The sequence below is a fragment of the Lontra canadensis genome, unplaced genomic scaffold (assembly GCF_010015895.1).
Source record: "Lontra canadensis isolate GAN:19392208 unplaced genomic scaffold, GSC_riverotter_1.0 scaffold17, whole genome shotgun sequence".
Lineage (NCBI taxonomy): Eukaryota > Metazoa > Chordata > Mammalia > Carnivora > Mustelidae > Lontra > Lontra canadensis.
In genome coordinates this window covers 1848731-1869537 of record NW_022631011.1, presented here as the reverse complement: position 1 = coordinate 1869537, position 20807 = coordinate 1848731, and the positions used below count along the sequence as shown (strand labels likewise).

The following is a 20807-nucleotide window of genomic DNA, read 5'->3' as shown; positions in this document are numbered from 1 at the left end:
CCACTGGCTGTCACTCATCTAGTGTGTGCCCAGGGCTGGACTGAAAAACAGCCAAGGCTCCAGCTCACGGAGCTTATGTGGTAGAAGATATCACAAAACCCACTATGATTTCAAATTCAATACTTATTTCACATTAGATGACTCTAATAGTCTTTCCATCTCTAACATGAGCCTGAGCATTTGTGAGAAAGGTCATACACGAAAATTTTGGCTATCAATAGTTACTTCTAGATAGAAAGACGACTGGTGATTTCTTCCCCTTATTTTCTAAGATTTTTGTAATGAGCATGGCTTATCTTTATAACAATAACAACAACAACAACAAAATTCTTATTTTACTTGTTCTAAGAAAACTAACTGAAGCATGGCATTAAAGCTAGAAAGACTGACAGATCTGACCTAAGAAAAAATTTTAAACTTGTGTGTGTCAAAACAGCCTTGAACAAGGTTCAAAGATACATAACAAATTGGAAAAACTATTAGTAACTTATATCAAAAAGAGTAAATAGCTATATAAAAGAACTTTTATGACTCAAAAGAAATATATACATATATATTCCATTATAAGAAACTGCTTAAAGAACATGATTTTTTTTAAAGATTGGCTAAATGGCCAATAAACATTTGAAAATGTATTCAGCCTTAAAGCTATTGAAGGAAATGTAAAACTTGAAACCACAGAATATATAATTTTTTGCTTTTAAGTTGGGGAAATTTTTTGAAGTGTGAAAACTCTTCATTTTGGCAAGCATGGGGAAAAACAGCACCTTTGGTGGAGGGAAAAATCAATACAACCTTTCTGGAGGAAGTCTGGCATTTTGTAAGATCAAAATTTTCTTTCTTTCTTTTTTTTTTTTTTTTGAAGATTTCATTTTTAAGTAATCTCTGTACCCAGTGTGGAGCTTCAACTCACAATCCTGTGAGATCAAGAGTCACATTCTCCACTGACCAAGCTAGCCAGGTGCCCCTCAGGACTTTCAAATGTGAAAGAATAATGCAGACCTATGTGAATTGAAATGGGAAGATGTTTAGATAATATTCAGAAAAAGAAATTGTAGAGAGCCAGGTATAGTATGATCTCATTCATACAAAAACTCATGTCTGTGTGTGTGTGTGTGTGTGTGTGTGTGTGTGTGTGTCTGCAATTTAAGAAAGAGAAGGAGAATTACAAATGCATAGAGAAAGGTCTAGAGAGATAACCTACCAAACTTCTAGCATGATTAAAACATTGATATTTTCAGGGGAACCTCGGTGACTCGGTTGGTTAAGCATCTGACTTTGTCTCAGGTCATGATCTTGGGTCCCTGAGGCCCAACGGGCTCCCTACTCAGCAGAGTCTGCTTGTCCCTCTCCCTCTGCCCCATCTCCTCCTTCTGCTTTCTCTCTCAAATAAATAAATAAAAATTTAAAAAGATAAAAAAAGAAGAACTGAACAGAAATTTTAGAAATAAAAAACACACTAATGGAGATAAAAAAAAAAACTCAGCGGATGGGCTTAAGAATGGAAGAGACAGGGGCATCTGGGTGGCTCAGTGGGTTAAGCCTCTGCCTTCGGCTCAGGTCATCATCCCAGGGTCCTGGGATCGAGCCCTGCATCAGACTCTCTGCTTAGTAGGGAGCCTTCTTCCCCCACTCTCTCTGCCTGCCTCTCTGCCTACTTGTGATCTCTGTCAAATAAATAAATAAAATCTTTTTAAAAATTGATATTTTCATTTCAAAATTGATTTTAAAACATAGGATCTGTCCTCACCTCATAGATTCTGTACCACTGAAACAGTATCATCCTATTTATTTATATGAATAGACATATTTGTGTATAATTTTAATTGCATTAAACATCTGGAGTCACATTCACCAATAACTGCTTATACTATGAAGTGAAAGTTCAAATGTTCATTATCTTCTCCATAGTTGTCTAACTAGTTAGTTGTTTGTTTGAATTTTAAGACAAATATATATAAATGTATGTTTTTTTTTTTAATAAGAAGGAAATAAACCTATTTTGGGGGGAAAAAGAAAATAAGTTAAGTATGAACAAGTTTATAGGCTTAAGAGACCCAGCCTAGGCTGAAGCTCCCTTGGCCCACATGTTTAGGCTTGTGGGGTATCTAAGAAACAAGAAACATAAAAAATATTTCCACCTGGAGAAATGTATTTATTAGTGTTTAAAGAGGGAAGAAGACACCTTCTATGGAAAAGTTAAGATGAATATCTATTTAGCTAATATTTACAAACATCTAGAACCAGTCAACTAGCTACAGAAACACTTTAAGCATATATCATGTCTACAGTGTCATGTTAAAATTGCTAGCTTGGAAGCACCAGGTATTGGGAAGAACAGAAAGCCTTAAAGGCACTTTCTGGGAATTGGCCTGGGGACTATTAGAACTGAAGTGGGGGGTGCCTGTCTGGTCAGTTGGTAGAGAGTACAACTCTTGATCTTGATCCACGACCATGAACTTAAACCCCATGTTGGGTGAAGAAATTACTTAAAAAAAAAAAAAAGAAAAAGAAAAGAAAAAGAAAAAGAAAAGAAAGGAAATGGGGACGACTAGGTGGCTCAGTAGGTTAAGCATCTACCTCCAGGTCAGGTCATGATCCCAGAATCCTGAGATGGGCCTCCCTGCTCAGCGGGGTGTCTGCTTCTCCCTCTCCCTCTGCCCCTCCTCCCCTGTTGTGTTCTCTCTTTCTTAAATAGATAAATAAATAAATAAATAGAACTGGACAGGACCCCTTAAAGGCCGAAGTGCCAGGGTCTCGCCCTGGATTTCAAGTGTGAGAACCGCTGCTCCAAGGGAGTCAAATGCACATCACGACACAGGGGTGTGAAGGATGGGTTCTCCTGCTCGTTTCAACTCTGCAGAGCTCCTTCTCACCTTGGGAGCTGCTCTAACTTTTTTTTTCACCCAATATGAGATCGCTGTTCAAATTAAAACCCACTTCTGGGACAGACAGACTCAGCACTTGCCAGGGCCAGCAAACACAGTTTAGAGAATCACTTACGCTGCTTGAAGACCTCCAGGGCCCGCTTCAGGGTGCTAAAAAACAAGCACATGCATAGTTTCAGTTCTGGAAACTGGCTGTGCAATTTCATAATGCCACCACACGCTTCTCTCTGCCTGAATCTCACGGCCTGCCAGCTTAACTCTTCCTGTGAGCTTGGGAAGACCACAAAGGATCAAGACTTTGGCCGTTCACTTTCCTCTTTCTCACTCTCTCAATCCCAGGCATAAGCTTCTCCACTGTCCACCCGGGTAGAGCAAGATGCCAAAATTCCTTATGCTTTCTTTCCCCCAATGGTATCATAGGAGTTATGGTCCCTTTCTCATAAGAATACCAGTCCTTCTTTAAGGTATGATCATTAGAAATATGGATACAAGCCAGTAAAGGAAGGGTTCAAACTCTGGCTCCTGATTGCCCCCTATTTCCATTCATCAACCATGTGCTCCTTGAACATAAACTATCAGTCACATATTGTGGCAGATGTTAAAGATTCAATGGTACAAGACAGACATGGTCCCAGACCTCAGGCTCTAATGGGGGAGACACTAAACACATTGCATTAGTGTTCCATTGCTGAATAACAAATTACCACAAATTTAGCAGCTTAAAACAACAGACATTTATTACCTCACAGTTTTGGTGGGGAAAGACCCTGACTCATTTTTCACACCTTCTCTTGATCTATCCCCATCCTCTTTATAGCCCATGGCTCCTCCACCTGGCGAGACCCCCTTGCCTGTGGTTTGAGTTTTCCCCCATCCTACACTTCTTAAGTAAACCTTCTGAGGTCACTTGGCCCTGGAAATATTCTTACTCATGCTGCCTTCATAGAAGCAGATCTCACTGGGCTCAGCCAGGCCCCTCAAGTAGGAATGGAACTTTGTGAATTCACCGTCCCCCAGCCCCACAGCATAAGATCATGGATCACTTCCTGTATGTATATATGTGTGTAGTAAGTTTTGTTACTTTGCAAAGTAAAAACCCTTGTCTTTTGCAGCTGACCACATATTCTAGCTCTTTCGCTTTTGCTGCTCTGTTCATTTATCCCAAAAGAGAGGATTCTTCTTTCTCCATGTCTTTTCTCACACAAATATTTCCAATTATTACAAAGACATCCAGCAGAAAAACATAACTGCACATTCTCCATTCACTTTACCCATCTAATGATACGAACACAGTGTACTAGAAAGTATCCCATTGGACAAATGTGCCAGTGGTCCAGAAGGACGAATGAGCTTCACAAAGCGCAGACTTACTACTGGCATTAGTGAGACACGCAGAGGGATATGGCAGCAGGTACAACCAGAAGTCTTTCTCGATGGGGAGTCGTGGAGCTGAAACCCTGCCTTACCCATAAATTGTTCAGGGTGTAAAATTTTTCTCCCACCTGAAGGGCCACTAAAAGGGCAGTTCAAATAGCTCTTTCATTTGTCATTAACATTGTTGCCTCATATCATCACTTAATTGCTATTTCCCTTGTTCAGGGGATGATGACAATCCAGAGACAGAATCGGAACCTTGGGGATGGTGGCCCAGCAATGTCGTCTCCATTCTTCCCTAGGGTTCTTCATTGTGGAAAGAGAAAATATCCTACCACCCTTTACATAAGCGCTTTGGCCTTAAACCCTAATGCAGCCCCTTAGAGACCCGAGTCTCTCCATGTGGTCCAGGAGATGGAAAAATCCAACTAGTCCACGTAGAAGCAGAGTCTCGCGCTCTTATCCAGGGCCCCTTCCTAAAGATCATCCTGGAGGTACCAGAAACATAAGTCACCTAAATAACCTTCCGTGTCAACCGTGGAGACACCATTGCCAGGAATCATTCCCCATTGCATCTTTCTCTCCGAGCTACACTCTTAGAAAGAACACTGACTGGCTTTTGTCACAGAACAGAGAGAACAATGCAGAGGCTCTCTATGAATCTGTTAAGTTAGAGGTCAAATGTGTATGAATATAATAAATATCATTTTGGATCAGGGCGCCTGGGTGGCTCAGTTCGTTAAGCGTCTGACTCCTGGTTTTGGCTCAGGGCCTCATCTCAGGGTCCTGGGATCAAGCCCTGCACCGGGCTCCCTGCTCAGCAGGGAGTCTGCCTGAGATTCTCTCTCTGCCTCTTCCCCCAATGCTCGTTCTCTCACTTCCTCTCTCTCAAAATATTTAAATATTTTTAAAAATATATATCAATTTGGGTTAGACTCCTTCTGCTAAATGTCGAAGAGCTCGATAAATATCAATGCAGGAGTCCATATGACTGCCCATGAAGCCACCAGCCCTGTAGATGAGAGGCAGTGTGTCCTAAGGCCAGATCTTTATTCAGAGAATGACAGAAAAATAAATCATCGTACAGAAACCTCACATCAGTGGTGAGAACTATAAAATGGCGCAAAGACCATCTCTCACAGTTGTCACAAACAGCATGCGCGCACGTGCCTAAGCCCCTCTATTAAATGTCTAGTATAAAATTAATATAATCCTCCCTATGAAACAGTATACATAGAAAAAGACTTCAAATTAAATCTAGAAGGTTTTACTAATGGGTCGTGTCTTCATAGTTCATTTGAGACTTCTTTCTATTTTTCTGTATTTTTCACAACTGGAAATAAGGAGGGGGAACAATTATAAACTGTTTCACCCAAAACACATCACCCCATGAGCCAGCTCTGTCTGCTGAAGTGATGGGGGCTCCCGGGAGTACTGGTTGACCAGGAATCCAGAACGAAGCGTGGCACCTACTTGATCTCCGACTGTCCACAAGGCTTCTTCCTGGAGAGGCTGAGAAGGTCTTTGCCATACTTCTCTTCAATTGATGCCCTGAGGGGAACAGAAGAGAGAGCTCCGAGTCCTTCTTGGGGTTGATTCTTAGTTAAAACACATGGCACTCCCCTTGAGGGCAAAACTGCACCTCTGACAGGAGAAGCTCAGATATAAACCAGTCTCTAAAAGGCAGAACTCCCTCTACCCAACCAGAAGAACTATGAGAAGACCAGTGGCCTTCACCTCTAAGTCACCAGCATGGACATCACAGCAAAACCAGACACAGCCCCTTGACCAGCACAGGCTAGGACATTACAGACTAACTATTTAAAACTATGACCCAAGGATTATTTGCCAAAAATTGATTTTTATTTATATTTATATACATATACTTAAGTGGAATAAGATATTTCCACAAAATGCTGCACTCCTGAGGCTCACCCCTCCTCCCATGTTCTCGAAGAGTATCCCTTTAACCATCCTATAGAGTTCCTCATTCATAGTCAATTCAAAGATGTAGCTAAACTGCAGCAATGAGAGGGAAATTTCAGAATACAGGCTCTGCAGTTGGCAGGTCTCACAAGAACAACTGATTGTTACTTGGTGCAGCATGGCCTGTCTACTGTGCCAAATATCCCCATTCCCCATCCATTATGGTGTCCCAGGGATCATAACAAGTACACTGTACCAGATTCCAGGACCCAACTTTCCTAGGTTTGAAACCAGATCTATCCTTTCTTCGTTGTGTGACCTTAGACAAGTTACATAACCTCTCTGAGCCTCAGTTTCTTCTGCTGTAAAATAAGGATGATAAAACTCACCACACAGGGTTAGTAGGAGAATGAATGAGATAATGTATGCAAAATATATGGTAGTTTATATGTGTATTGGCAAGCCTTCATTAAGTGGCAGCTAGTAACATAGTCTCATTTAGTTGCCCCTAGCTACTGGCTGCAGGGTCATGATCCTCATTTTTATATTCGTTTCCTGCTCTTATCAGGAGCTTGGTATATAAGCTGGCCCCACCGGGTTCTATGGGTGAGAGAGTCCACAGACTAGAGAAACAAGGGACAAAATAGGTTCATTTCCTTCTTAACCAGTGGAAGACCTCAGACTGGAATGTTCTATAGAATGCTTCCTAAAAGGAAGAAGGAGGTAGGGGAGGTGGAAGAGGGGATAATGTTCAGGGGAGAAGAAAAGAAGGTGGGGGGAATTTGACCTGGACTTTGAAGGATGGGGAGAATTCACTTAGGCATCAGGGAGAAGGGAGGACATCCAGGTGGGAAATATCGGAGTAAAGATGTACAGGCAGAGACCTCCAAAGCATACTAATCAACTCTGGCTGGCCTAGAGAGAGTGGCTGTACTGAGTGAGAATATATGAAACAGAAAGAAAAGGAAGGGAAAGAACAGTTCTGCACAAGGAACAAGCACATCCTCCCGGAAGGTCACCTGCCCTTCTGCCCAGAGCTGATGAGTCATAAACACACGTTCTCTGTGTGTGAGGCCTCTGAAGCTGCCACTTTGTAAGTTCCCTTGGTAAGCTAATTACCCAACTTCATTTGTTTTTTTTGTTTTTTTTTTTTTTTTAAAGATTTTATTTATTTATTTGATAGACAGAGATCAGAAGTAGGCAGAGAGGCAGGCAGAGAGAGAGAGAGGAAGGGAAGCAGGCTCGCCGCTGAGCAGAGAGCCCGATGCGGGGCTCGATCCCAGGACCCTGGGATCATGACCTGAGCCGAAGGCAGAGGCTTAACCCACTGAGCCACCCAGGCGCCCCACCCAACTTCATTTGAAAAGCTACTCTTCTGGGGCGCCTGGGTGGTTCAGTTGGTTATGCACTGACTCTTGGTTTCGTCTCAGGTCATGATCTCAGAGTCCTGGGATGGAGCCCTGAATCAGGCTCCCTGCCCAGCGGGGTGTCTGTTCTCCCTCTCCCCCTTCCCCCTGCTTGTGCACCATGCTCTCTCTCTCATGCACATTCTCTCTCAAATAAATAAATAAAATCTTAAAAAAAAAAAAGATTATCTCTTTCTCTTGCCCTCACCAACTTGTGCATTCTCTCACGCTCTCTTAAAAAAAACAACTAAATAAAGTTGAATAAAATAATAGGACAGTGATATTTGTAAAACTTTTGTTTTATGCATGTGTGTACTAGGTGGCAGTGTAAAATTTTTTTATTATTTCTTTCTTCTTTAAAAAAACTTTATTTTTTTCTTTTTATTTTATTTCTTCTGAGTGTTTCATTTAAAAAAACAGGTGGACATCCCTGATTTCCATCACCATCCTCATTGTGTCAGGGGTCTCTTGGGTCGTCCTGCCTGGGCAACAGAAGCTTCGGTCAGTAGCCAATGCCTCCTCATGGGTGTATGGCGAGGCTAGTTCCTTCCCGAGAAAATGTATAAAAGTTCTTCCTGGAGGAGGAACTCAAAAAGCAAGGGACGTTCTGGAATCTGTGTATCTTATTGTTGTGAAATGCCTGTTTGCTGCTACCTTGTCAGAGCTCTGCTGGAGAAAGGAGGAAGCCCACCTCCTATGCCCATCAGGAGAAAGGAACACTGTAAGTTGGTGTGACCACTGTCAACCAGCTTGGGTAGAAGAGGGAGGCTGGTCCCTCAAAGGAGGTGGTACATGGCCAGCTCCCTGGAACCTGAGGGTTGGTGGACCTCTCTTCACCCAACCCTCCAGCCAGGGCTCCAGTTCCCTGGGGACCTTCAAGGGGGCAGACAACCGTAGAAGTGTGACGTTACCCACTGTTCTCTTGAGTAGAAAATAGAAACACTTAATGGAAAAACATGTTGACGTCTGGATCTCCAAGTTATAAACCTCTTATTCAGTGTGATACAAATAGAATCTGTTCACTAGTTTGGGTCCCAGCAACGACCTCAAACTTGGGCCAAAAATCCCTCCTAGGTGCTCCTTCATCCAGAATCACTGGGAAACTGAGTATTCTGCTGGGATAAGATTTTCCATAAAACTAACTTACCCCACTAAGTATGGAATTTTTTTTTTAAAGTCCTATCCATTAAAAAAAGAAAAGGAAAGGAAAAGTCCTCTAAACTGGCCTGGCCCACCCTAAACACCAAGCCCCCCGCCCGCCAGGTTGCTGCGACCCACCGCCATCTTTCTCACAGCTCTGTGGCCCATCCCAGCCTCTGAATCAGCTAAGTTTTGCTCTTCTCCCACAGACATGAGGCTACTTCTCCATCTATGAAATCCACACCGCACTCCGAGGGCCCTCAAAGGTCCTGTCTGTCCCCCACTGGACTGACCAGTCTTTCACAATCTCCCTTTCCCATGAGGTTTTTAGTGCCACCCCTATCACTTCACTCCGCATTTTACGATATTTTGTGCGCTGCTTCATTCCTAAATCTCCTCTGTCACTGATTTCTAAGAGCTCTAGGACAGAAATAATCATTTACTTCTTGGGGACCATCCCACAAGCTACAGCAGAGGGCCTGTGGACCCCCAAAGACAAACAAAGTGTAAATGATTCCTTTGAATGGGAGGGTTTTTTCTCCCCCTCCGTCTTCGAGGAAGAAGAGCAGGTACCTCTCTTTCAGGAAGTCTTCAAACTCTTTGCAGTTCTTGCGGCCATTGTTTAGGTGCTGGATGAGGCAGTCGTAGCCCGCGGTGCTGAGGATGTCCGTGCTCTGGTGAGAAACAACATGGCATCAGAGCGGGGACCGTGAGGATGGCAGTCCCAGGCCTAAAGAGCGCACGGGGCCGAGAGCAGGGGGGAGGCCGGCAGTGGGAAGTTTCAACACACTTCACCTCCAAGACAGATATGACCAAAGAGGACGAAATAGAAGACATAAGCGTGTTTGCAGCTATGGGAGAACTGTCAAAGTTAGGAAGGGGAAGGGCCACGAAACAGAAAGTGACGGGACAGAGAGATCACATGGACGAGAGGGCTGGCCGGGCTCTGTCCCTCTCTGTGCCCCCACCCAGAACTGGGACCAGGGCTACATAGTTTTCCCTTTATCCTTAAACTCATCACAGAGCTTGACACGGATGTCCCTTCCCACAAACAATAAGCCTGATGTGCCGGGTGAGGGTTGAGGGTATCCCTGCAAAGGGCAAGCAGCTCTGAGCCAGGAGCCAGGCCCCAGGAGCCGAGAGGGGGCCCACTGCCCACTGGGAAACATGAAGGGAACCAGCATGATCCATCACAGGGTCACTGGCTGGCCCCAGCTGGTGATGGGTGGTGGCAGGGAGAGGATTTTTTTTTTTTTTTCATTTTAAATTAGCAATTTATACCTATTTGATTCTACTGTGCACTGGGAGGTTGGAGGAAGCTACCTTAGTCCCCAAAGCAGCAGCCCCAGAGGCAGTACATTTTTTAAATCAAAGTCCCTCAGCCCCTCAAACCAACCAGTCAGGGGCTCAAGAATATCCCCTGAAGTGTCCCCTAATGAGGCTGGTTACCTCATTAGGTAGCTGGCTGCTACCTCCACATGCATACAACAAGCTGCCTGATTCAGGCTCCAGGCCCTTAGGGAGGTTAGTTGGTTGCCCCTGGGTGTGCCCTGAGGAGCTCTGAACTCACCCACCCCTAGCCCAGCCCAGGTGACCACCCCTTCCCAGGTCCAGTCAGCGGAAGGGGGTACCACTCTGCCATTGGTGGTGACTGGGGGCTCCTGAAGACACCCCTCTACTCATCCCTGCGCACCAGAGAAGCAGAATTTCTCTCTTCCATTTGCTGCCACTTACACTGGGTCCCTCGAAGACAGGGTCCCAGAGAGATCCCGCAGGACCTAGGCTTGAGGCTGATTCTAACATGGCATTCAGAAACCTCACTGGGCAAAATTCACACTGCATTTTTAAAGATGGATTATTGGGGCACCTGGGTGGCTCAGTGGTTAGGCCTCTGCCTTCAGCTCAGGTCATGATCCCAGGGTCCTGAGATTGAGCCTCATGTCGGGCTCTCTGCTCAGTGGGAAGCCTGCTTCCTCCTCTCTCTCTGCCTGCCTCTCTGCCTACTTGTGATCTCTGTCTGTCAAATAAATAAATTAAATCTTAAAAAATAAATAAATAAATAAAAGTAATGATCTAAGCCTTCACTTAATGGAAGTAGGAAAAAAGAATGAAAGAAATCTATAGTAAGTAGAAGGAAGGAAATAAAAATAGTGGAACACAAATAAAATAAAAAATAAAAATAGTGGAACACAATGACACAGAAATGGACAAATAAAAAGTGTTCGTGAAAAATTGTTTACCTTCACCTGGAAATTCAAATTAAAGTCACAGTAATATCTACTTCATGCCCATGCCCACTAAAATAGCTAAAATTAAAAAGTCAACATTGAATGTAGGCAGGAATGCTGAACTATGAGAACTCTCATACCTTGCTGATGGGAATGTAAAAATGGTACATTTTTAAAAGTAGCAAATTCTCAAAAAGATAAATATATACATACCCCATGACCCAAAGTTCCACCCATTTTGTATTTACCCAAGTGAAATGAATACATATGTCCACAAAAAGACTTGCACGAGAATCGTCGTAGGAGTGTTAGACCCAATAACCCCAAACCGGAAACAACCCAAATGTCTAACAACTGATGAATGGCAAACGATGTGTGTTAAGTCCATACAATGGGATAATACTCAGCGGTAGAAAGACAGAACTACTGATCCATGAAACCACCTGGATGGATCGCAAGGTCATGCCAGTGAAAGATGCGACACAAGTATTTACTGTGTAATGTTACTCACAGGACATTCTAGGACAGGCACTACTAGGACATATTTCTTGGTAAAAGAGATAAGAGTGATTGCCTGAGCCAGGGGAGAAAATGAGGCTGGAGTGGGAAGGGGCCCTCCAGGAATTTCCTGGAACAATGGAAAAACATACACCCAAGTGACCCACATTCCTATCAAGATCATTCCATAGAGAAGTGTGGGCTGTACAGGTGTAGGCAGTTTTCGAAACTCACTGACCTATGCATTTTATCTTATGTAAATTATGCCTCGATAAAATTAAAAGGCAAAAAAAAAAATGCTTTAGGATTCAGAGGGAGAATGGGCAGGAGGAAATCAGTAGAACGAGTAGAGGCAGCTCCGCCTTAGATGTGGACCTGGCCTTGGAGTCCTGGGTGAGGCAGGGAGATAAGAAGGGAGAGCGGATCCAAGCACCCAACAAACCTCCCCAAGCCCCAGAACTCGAGGTTTCATGATGCTCAAATCACAGAGAGGTAAACAGCATTCAAGTCTCAATCAATGGGTTAGTACTTAAACCACAAAGACATTTCAATTTCCTGAAGACAAAAAGTTGTCCGATCCAGCAGTGAGCTCATGGGTGCCACATCAGCAGACGCATGAACCAGAGAATAGTACCAACATTCTCGTGAGCATGGCAGCAGGCGGTCTGGACCAGGTGGGGCTCTGGGTTCCCGAAGGAGGGCGTGTCTGTGGGCTGCCTGGTGGAGGGTGACTCCACTACCCACCAGCTCCCCGCCCCAGATATAACACTCAGGTCTGATTCTGCTCACTTGGTCCCGGCACATCCAGGTCTCCTTCCTGCCCAGAGCTGAGCCCCCAGCTGCAGGGGCCTCTGAGAATTTGTTTCCAGACTCCCTTCCCACCATGGGGCCTATCGGCAGAAGGTATAAAGGCAGAGGGGAAGCAAAGAGTACCTGTGGCCTCCCAAGCTGCCATCCAGGTTACAGGCACTGAGGCCAGGGTGTCCCCACGTCTGGTTCTGTGCTGCATCTCTCTCTCTCTCATGGTGTCTGCTACACACAGTTTCTCTACACAGGGGCTCCAAGGCCGCCCTGTGCCAGAATCCTCCCAGCAGACCCCCAGGTCCCACCCAGACCTCCAGGTTCTGAGCTTGGGGAATCTCCATTTTTTGCATTCCTTCCAAGTGACTTTCTGCCGCTGGAGAACTGCCGCCACAGAAATGATGAAAGACAAGAGAAGATCTGGGATCCTGAACAGAGGAGCGGAGCATGGAGGAAAGCAGGACGCAGGAAACTAGAGAACACGGCAGACGAGGGAGGCAGGAGAACCACGGCCGGAAACGGGCGTGGAGAAGAGGGAAGGGAAAGACTCCACGGTTCGAGCTTCATTTTGAAACCTCTTTCAGTAAAAACCGTGAATGGGTGCTGATGCCTCTAGGAGGGGGTGGGGCCGCTGACCTTGCGTTCAGTACAAAGGCTGCATTTGTCTGCCACCTGGGCATGTGACACAGACGCCTGCCACACTTTGCATTATTGGTCCACCACACGTTCCATAAACACAGCGAGGCGAGAGCTATTTCCATGTTTCACAGCTGGAGAAAACAGGGCGCTAGGAAGTGATGGTCTCCTGATCACTGTCTCCAACGACAATGAAAGATTTTAACCCTTAACCGACAATATTATCCAAATCTCTGCCATTCATGAAGAGTTACACAGCAACAGTAGACATGGGATACAGACCAAGGCATTCCTGTTACCTCCCTAGGCTCTCTGCCTGGACCTTGCTTTCCTACTTACTTTCCTGTCTCTTATACCCAAAGAGGTAAAACCAGATGGTTCAAACTCACCTTATCAACAAATGTGGATTAATTATTATTAATTAATATTAAAAATTAGGTCCAATATACATTGCATGCTTGCTGTATTCCAAAGAGCATACTGACTATCGTGCATGCAATGTCCTGGGTAATCTTTGAAACAGCCCTGTGACACGTGTATCATTCTTATCTTCGTTTACAGGACAAGAAACTGAGGATCAAAGTCTATATTCGTAAACCACTCAACCACACAGCTTCTCTTCCTGGAGGACAAGGAGCATAGCTAACTTTCTGTCAGTCCACTTCCCAGCAAGTCTAAAGATTTTATTTTTAAGTAATCTCTACACAGAATGTGGGGCTCCAACTTAAAACAGATCCAGAGGCGGAGCCAGCCAGGCGCCCCGCCCCCACCTAGCAATTCTCCGTGGGCACACCCAGGCTTTCACGCCCACTTGGGTTTGAGTTCAAATTCTACTGCACCAGGGCGCCTGGGTGGCTCAGTGGGTTAAGCCGCTGCCTTCGGCTCAGGTCATGATCTCAGGGTCCTGGGATCGAGTCCCGCATCGGGCTCTCTGCTCAGCAGGGAGCCTGCTTCCCTTTCTCTCTCTCTGCCTGCCTCTCTGTCTACTTGTGATCTCTCTCTGTCAAATCAATAAATAAAATCTTTAAAAAAAAAAATATTCTACTGCACCAGCTGTATGACCTTGGGCTGAGCGCTCAGTCTCCCTTCGTGTGAATTTACATGGCTGTAAAATTGGGGAGTATTGTAAGGCTCAAACAAGATACTGTGCCTTGAGTTTGTCAAGTGCTTCATAAACTAAAGGAATGAAGGGAGACACATTCAAATTTCTCAAGACCAGGCCACGGGAATAAAAAGCATATGGATTCAGACCTGTGTGAACTTTTTCCTTGAAAGTGGACCACAGTGAAATAAATGTAGCCTGTGAGCTATTCAAAAATAACTATGTCATCATCAGAGGAAGCAGCTGGAAAGGTGTCAGAGGCTATAGAAACGGCTGTTTTCAGCCATGTGTTCCTAAAGCCCAAAGTCAGAATCCTGTCATGGTTGTGTCATTAAGCCCTCTTGTAAGCCATCACAGGGGACACTGAGACAAGAATGAACCCCACCTCAGTTCCCACCCCAGCTGGGCTCTGCAAGCCCACAGCATGCCTCCCTCACCCCCTCCAACCTTCAGTCACACATCCCCAGCTCTCTCTGGCCTGGATCAGTTTTCACATGTAGAAACATCTCTCCTGTCAGGTCATCAGGTCAATTAAAAAGGCAACTCCATTGTAAACGTGGAGATTCACAGACCTGTACCCCTGGGGGGAAAATATATATATATATATGTTTATAAAAAATAAAATTATAAAAAAAAAAAAGGCAACTCCACTCAATTGAAAATACATTTGAACGTAACTGTGCGATACCAAAACTCTGCATCAGAAATTAAAAAAAAAAAAATGATGAGAAGGATGGGGACCAAAATGTTCAAAGCAATTCTCTTCTGGGGCGCTTGGGTGGCTCAGTCAGTTAAGCATCCAACTCCTGGTTTTGGCCCAGGTCATAATCTCAGGACCGTGGGACAAAGCCCCACACCAGGCTCTGCACTCAGCAGGGTGTCTGCTTGAGAGTCTCTCCCTACTCTCCCTTTTCCCCTTCCCCCTCTCTTTTTCTTAAATAAATAAATAAATAAATAAAATCTTGGGCTTTTTTTTTTTTTTTGAGGTCTTTTGTTTCTCTCTCATGTGTTTGCTGGCTCCACTAAAATATCAAATGATCCATAACCACAATGGAAAAGTAGGGCCCAATGAAGAAGCTGGAGATTTGTCAGGAATTTCTGTTATATAAAAAGCTAATGGGGCTCGATGGACAGAGGACAGAAGCCAGTATTCCCACCCAGGCAAAACAGAAGTTCCACAAACTTTCCCAGCAAAGCCCTAGAAACCCTCAAGCTCAAATTGGCAAAGGCTGGACCTGAAGCAACCGTGGAAAACTGGCAGGGTGTGTGAAGGCCACGGGCACCCAGCCAGTGCCCCGCCCTGCTCTCAGGGCAGGCAGAGCAGCTGATGCTGACTTTCACGCCAAAGCCACCATTGGCAAGGTCTCTGCCAGCCAGCAGCCTCCTAGCAAGGACATGGAGTCCAGAACAGCAACAGCTGACCGACCTTAGGCACTATCAGAGTAGGTGAATGAAAATAGCCCAGAAAATGTCAAAGAGATATGTAATGAGTAAGGACTTACCTACCATATTAAAAACAGTATAAAGTAAGAAAAGTTTTAAAAGTGTGGTACTAACATGCAGAATTGATAATCAGGTAAATAAAATACAAACAACAGTCCAGAAATAGTTTTATGTGCACAGAGGATTTAACATATGATAAAGGAAGCATTTGAAACCAGAAAGCAAAGGATGGCTTATTCAATAAATGTTATTTTGACAATGACTGTCCATTTTGCCAAAAACTAAATATAGAGTCCTTCCTAACATCATACTCTAAAATAAATACCTGATTAAGTGAAGGTCTAGGCATGGAAATCATACATATGTAAGAAGGAAACATAGAATATATATATATTTTTAAATATTGAGGTAAGAGATTTTTCTAGACCGCAAACTTAGAGCATTAAAAAAAAAAAGGCAAATTTAGCCTATTCTGAAAATACAGTTTAGCAAAATGGACCCCACTTGGGATGGAAAGTTTAAACAGGCTGATTTCCATAGAAGAAACAGAAAGTAATCAAGGAGCAGAAAAAAGCAACAGAACTGGATTTTTCACAGTAGAATGGAATTCCACCAAATCCTCAGGGGAAAAAACTATTCCTAAGGTCCAAAATTGATTGGAAATGAAAGAAAATGTCCTAATTCACCTTGTAAAGCAAATATAACACAGTACTTAAACTTAATGGCATACAAAAAAGGAAGTTACAGATCAATATAACTTATAAATATTAATCAAAATGTTCTAAATAAAGTATTAACAAGATTAGGGGCGCCTGGGTGGCTCAGTCGGTTGAGCATGCAATTCTTGGTTTTGGCTCAGGTCAAGGTCTTAAGGTCGTGGGATCAGGCCCCTATCCCTGGGCTCTGTGCTCAGCAGGGAGTCTGCTTGAGATTCTCTCTCTCCCTCTGCCTCACCCCCCCCACAGTCTCTCGCTCTCTCATAAATAAACAAATCTTTATAAAATATTAGCAAAAATAATCCAATGCTACATTCAGAAGAGAATGTAACATGACTAAGTGGGATTTATTCCAAGAATGCAAAATTGGTTTAATATTAGGAAATTTATTAACCTAATAAAAAATTGTAATAAATTTAAACAGAAAAATCAGGATTTTCTCCATACGTGCCTATGGTAGCTGAATAGACTCCAAAGATTCCTACATCTTAATCCCTGGACTCCATGAACTTCATCTTATACAGAAAACAAGTCTTTGTTGGTATGATTACATTAGGACTATTGAAATAGGGACATTATCCTGGATTATTTGGGTGGGTCCTAAATGCAATCACAGATGTTCTTATGAGAAGGAGTAGAGGGAGATTTGACACCAGGGAGGAAAAGCCATGTGACCACAGAGGCAAGACTGGGGTGATGTGTCACAGGCCAAGAAATGCCATCAGCCACCAGAGGCTGGGAAGGAAAAGGAACAGACTTTTTCGCTACAACATCCCGAGGGAGTACCGCCTTGCCGACACCTGGATTTCACCTCAGTGATGCTGATTTTGGACTTCTGGCCTCCAGAACTGGGAATGAAAGCATCCCTACTAGCAGATGATATGATACACATGGAAAGTTATTCTTTGCTCCTGGATAGGATGACTCACTGTCCTAAAAATGTCAGTTCTGAGTTAATTTATAATTGTAATGCAATCCCAATGAAAATACCAACAAGTTTTTTCTTATGTGGTTAAACAAAGTTCATAATGGAAATCATAAAACTGTAGAGGTGATCAGGAAAATACTGAGCAAGAAAAGTTCTGAAGGAAAGCCTGCCCTACCAGACATTTAGACATAGTATAAAGCCCCCATAACTAACACACTGAGGCTGGGGCAGAAATAGTCAAACAGACCAGCACAACAGAATATAAGGTCCAGAAATAGATGCAAGTACACATGGAAATTTAATATATGATAAAGGTTGAATCTCACATCACTGGAGCAAAAATGGACTTTTTCATAAGTGGTGCTGGGACAACTGTTAGCCATGTAGGAAATGATAAAAATAGATTCAAGCCCCATACCATACACAACAATAAATTCAAGATGGATCAGAGGTCTCAAGGTAAAAAAAGAAAAAGAGAGAGAGAGAGAGAGACCTGCAAGTACTAGAAGTAAACATTTATGGGGCACCTGGTTGGATCAGTTGGCTAAGTGCCTGCCTTTGGCCCACGTCATGATACCAGGATCCTCGTATCGAGCCCCACATCAGGCTCCCTGATCAGTGGGGTGTGTGCTTCTCCCTCTGACTGCTGCTCCCCCTGCCTGTGCTCTCTCTCTCTGCCAAATAAATAAATAAAATCTTAAAAAAAGAAAAAAGGAGTAAACATTCCAAAAGTTTTTCTAACTGTGACTTAAAATCCAAGTGCACTAGGACACCTGGGTGGCTCAGTCAGTTAAGTGTCTGCCTACAGCTCAGGTCATGATCCCAGGGTCCTCGGATTGAGTCCCACATCAGGCTCCTTGCCCAGCAGGGAGCCTGCTTCTCCCTCTGCCTGCTGTTCCCCCTGCTTGTTCGCTCAATCTCTCTCTCTCTCTCTCTCTGACAAATAAATAAATAAAATCCTTAAAAGAAAATCCAAGTCCACTGAAAGAAAAAAATTCATACATCTGACCACCTAAAAATAAACTTCTTCATACCAAAAAAATAATAATAAACAACACAAAAAGGACAAAGTAAGGGGAAATACTTACAATAAAATCACAGCTGAAGGGCTATTATCCCTAACATAAAAATAATTATTTAAAATTGATGGAAAAGGATAGGGTGCCTGGATGGTACAGTCAGTTAAGTGTCTGACTCTTGGCTTCAGCCCAGGTCATGATCTCAGGGTCATGGGACTGAACCCTGTGTGGGGATCCACACTCGGTGCAGAGTCTGCTTGAGGTCCTCTCTGCCTCTCCCTCTGCTCCTCCCTCTTGAGTGCTTTTTCTCTCTAAAATAAACAAATAAACCTTTTAAAAGAAAGGAAAATAAAATAAAATGAAAGGAAAGGGAACCAGACAATGGGCAAGAAATATAGAATAGATGATTTACTCTGTGTTTATGCATTCCTCAAATATTTAGAAAAATATACAATCTCAGCTATTGAAAAGAGAAAGGCAACCTCACCCATCAGAATGGCAAAATTAGGGGTGCTTAGGTGGCTTAGTCATTAAGTGTCTACCTTCAGCTCAGGTCATGATCCCAGAGTCCTGGGACTGAGCCCTGCATCGAGCTCCCTGCTCACCAGGGAACCTGCCTCTCCCTCTCCCACTTCCCCTTTTTGTATCCCCTCTCTTGGTCAAATGAATAAAATCTTTAAAAAAAAGAATGGCAAAATTAACAAGCAGGAAACACATTTAGGTGACAAGACTGTGAGAACAGCCGCTTTCACACATTGCTGGTGAGAAAAAAATCGGTTTAAACACTAAAAGAGGGAATTCGGCAATATCTAACCAAACTTTGTGTGCGTTGACCTTTTAATCCAGTTATCCCACTTCTAGGAATTTACCCTCAAGTTACACCTCCAACAAAAACAAAGCATATATGCACAGGTTATTCACCCAAGTCCCGTCTGAAATGACAAAATTCTATAAACAGTCTAAATGTTCACCCTCAGGAGAGTGGCTGATAAGCCGTGGTACATTCACACAATCGAGTTCTTCGTACCTATGATAAAGAACGAGAACCATGGTGCCTGGGTGGCTCAGTAGGTGAAGTGTCTGCCTTCAGCTCAGGTCATGATCCTGGGGTCCTGGAATCGAGTCCCACATGGACCCCACGTCAAGCCCTGCCTCAGGCTCCCTGCTCAGTGGGGAGTCTGCTTCTCCTTCTCACTCTGCCCTCTCCCTCCGCTCATGCTCTCTTTCTCTCACTCATTCTCTCTCTCAAATAGATAAAATCTCTAAAAAAAAAAAAAGAGAGAGAGAAATATCACTAAGAACTGATACAGGTTGGCTCCCAGTGTATATTTTTTAAAGCGAAGAAAGCAAAAGACAAGAGTGTAGCTGGCTTATTAATACAGCATTTCTGTCAACCCTCACACAAGGGACTCATGGTTTCTGATTGTTTCAAGGGACTCACCGTTCTGATTTTCTGGAATAAACCTGTCATGAACATGCCCCAAACAGGGGTGCCTAAGTGGCTCAGTTGTTTAAAAGTCTGCCTTTGGTTCAGGTCATGATCCCAGGGTAGTGGGATCGAGTCCCGCAACAAGTTCCCGCTCAGCAGGGCGTCTATTTCTCTCTCTGCCCGCCACTCTCCCTGCTTGTGGATGCTCACTCTCTCTCTCTGTGTCAAATAAATAAATAAAATCTAAAAAATAAAAATAAAAAATAAAACAATAACACACATTTCCAGATTCTGTGGTCATTCTGCCTTTTGCATTAAGAAAAGAAAATGAGAAAATATATTTTATCTGGTCATTTGTACAAAAAGAAACACAGAAAACATAAACCAGAAATTAATGAAATTAGTCACTTACAAGGGGTAAGAGGGATCAGAGTGGACAAGAGAGGAGTGGAATTGGGGTAGAAGGAGTGGGGAAGGTGATGCTTCTCTGGGCACCCCTTTTTCATTTGTTCTTAATTTTCGAAAGTTGTTAACATAATGTAAGAATAAGGGAGAAACCTCTAGAGGGGAACACAAAGACAAAGAAACAAACCTAACCTTGTTTGAAGGAATAAAATCACCACACTGAAGGAGAGGGAGTTACAACTAACCCAAATAACTTTTGTATACCCTATTCTGACAATGCACTCTCAGCCCAAGGCCAAAAGAAGGACACACATTAAACTCTAGCTTGCTTCCTGCAGTGGTATTGGTTGGCAATTCTGAAACTACCTTCTAGTGTCTTCGGTCCTAAGTAAATGAATAAATACACTATGAATAATGGGAGCCTATATACCTTAGGTAAGGGAGCAGGAACACAGTAGACAGAACTGGCTCACCCCAGTGAGGACCAGTTCTGCATACCTCTTCCCAGCTCCCCGCTCAGTAAAGTCATGTTGGTGGTTTGAAACTGGCCTTGGAGGGAGTTCGTACACCATGGAAATTGGCAAATGCTGCAAAGCAAAATTTTTATCCACCGGCTAAAATACAGCAAGTGGGGGAATGGAATTGGAGGTATCAGTATGCATACGTATGTTTCCTCACTCTGTTGAGAGAGCCTAGAAACAAGCAATTCCACAGATAGCGATGAGCACACCCAGAACACAGATACTGGTTTCTCAGTCCTATTCTCTACTAAAAGGAACCAAGGCTCTTTGGAGAAATGGCAGATTCCAGGACTGGGGCAGAGAAATTAGCCAATAAACCTGTAACATCCTTGTCCCAGAAAGCAAGG

At 43.6% G+C, this 20807-nt stretch overlaps 1 protein-coding gene across 1 annotated transcript in view; it reads right to left on the bottom strand.

Annotated features, from left to right (window-relative positions):
• Window positions 1–20807, bottom strand: part of PSTPIP2 (proline-serine-threonine phosphatase interacting protein 2) — a 61226-nt gene that overhangs the window by 18001 nt on the left and 22418 nt on the right. The window contains exons 2-4 of the mRNA XM_032859491.1: window positions 9308–9408; window positions 5736–5813; window positions 3004–3038 (exon numbers count right to left, since the gene is read on the bottom strand). Of these exons, the coding sequence (XP_032715382.1) occupies window positions 3004–3038; window positions 5736–5813; window positions 9308–9408 (214 nt within the window). The remainder of the gene's footprint in view (window positions 1–3003; window positions 3039–5735; window positions 5814–9307; window positions 9409–20807) is intronic.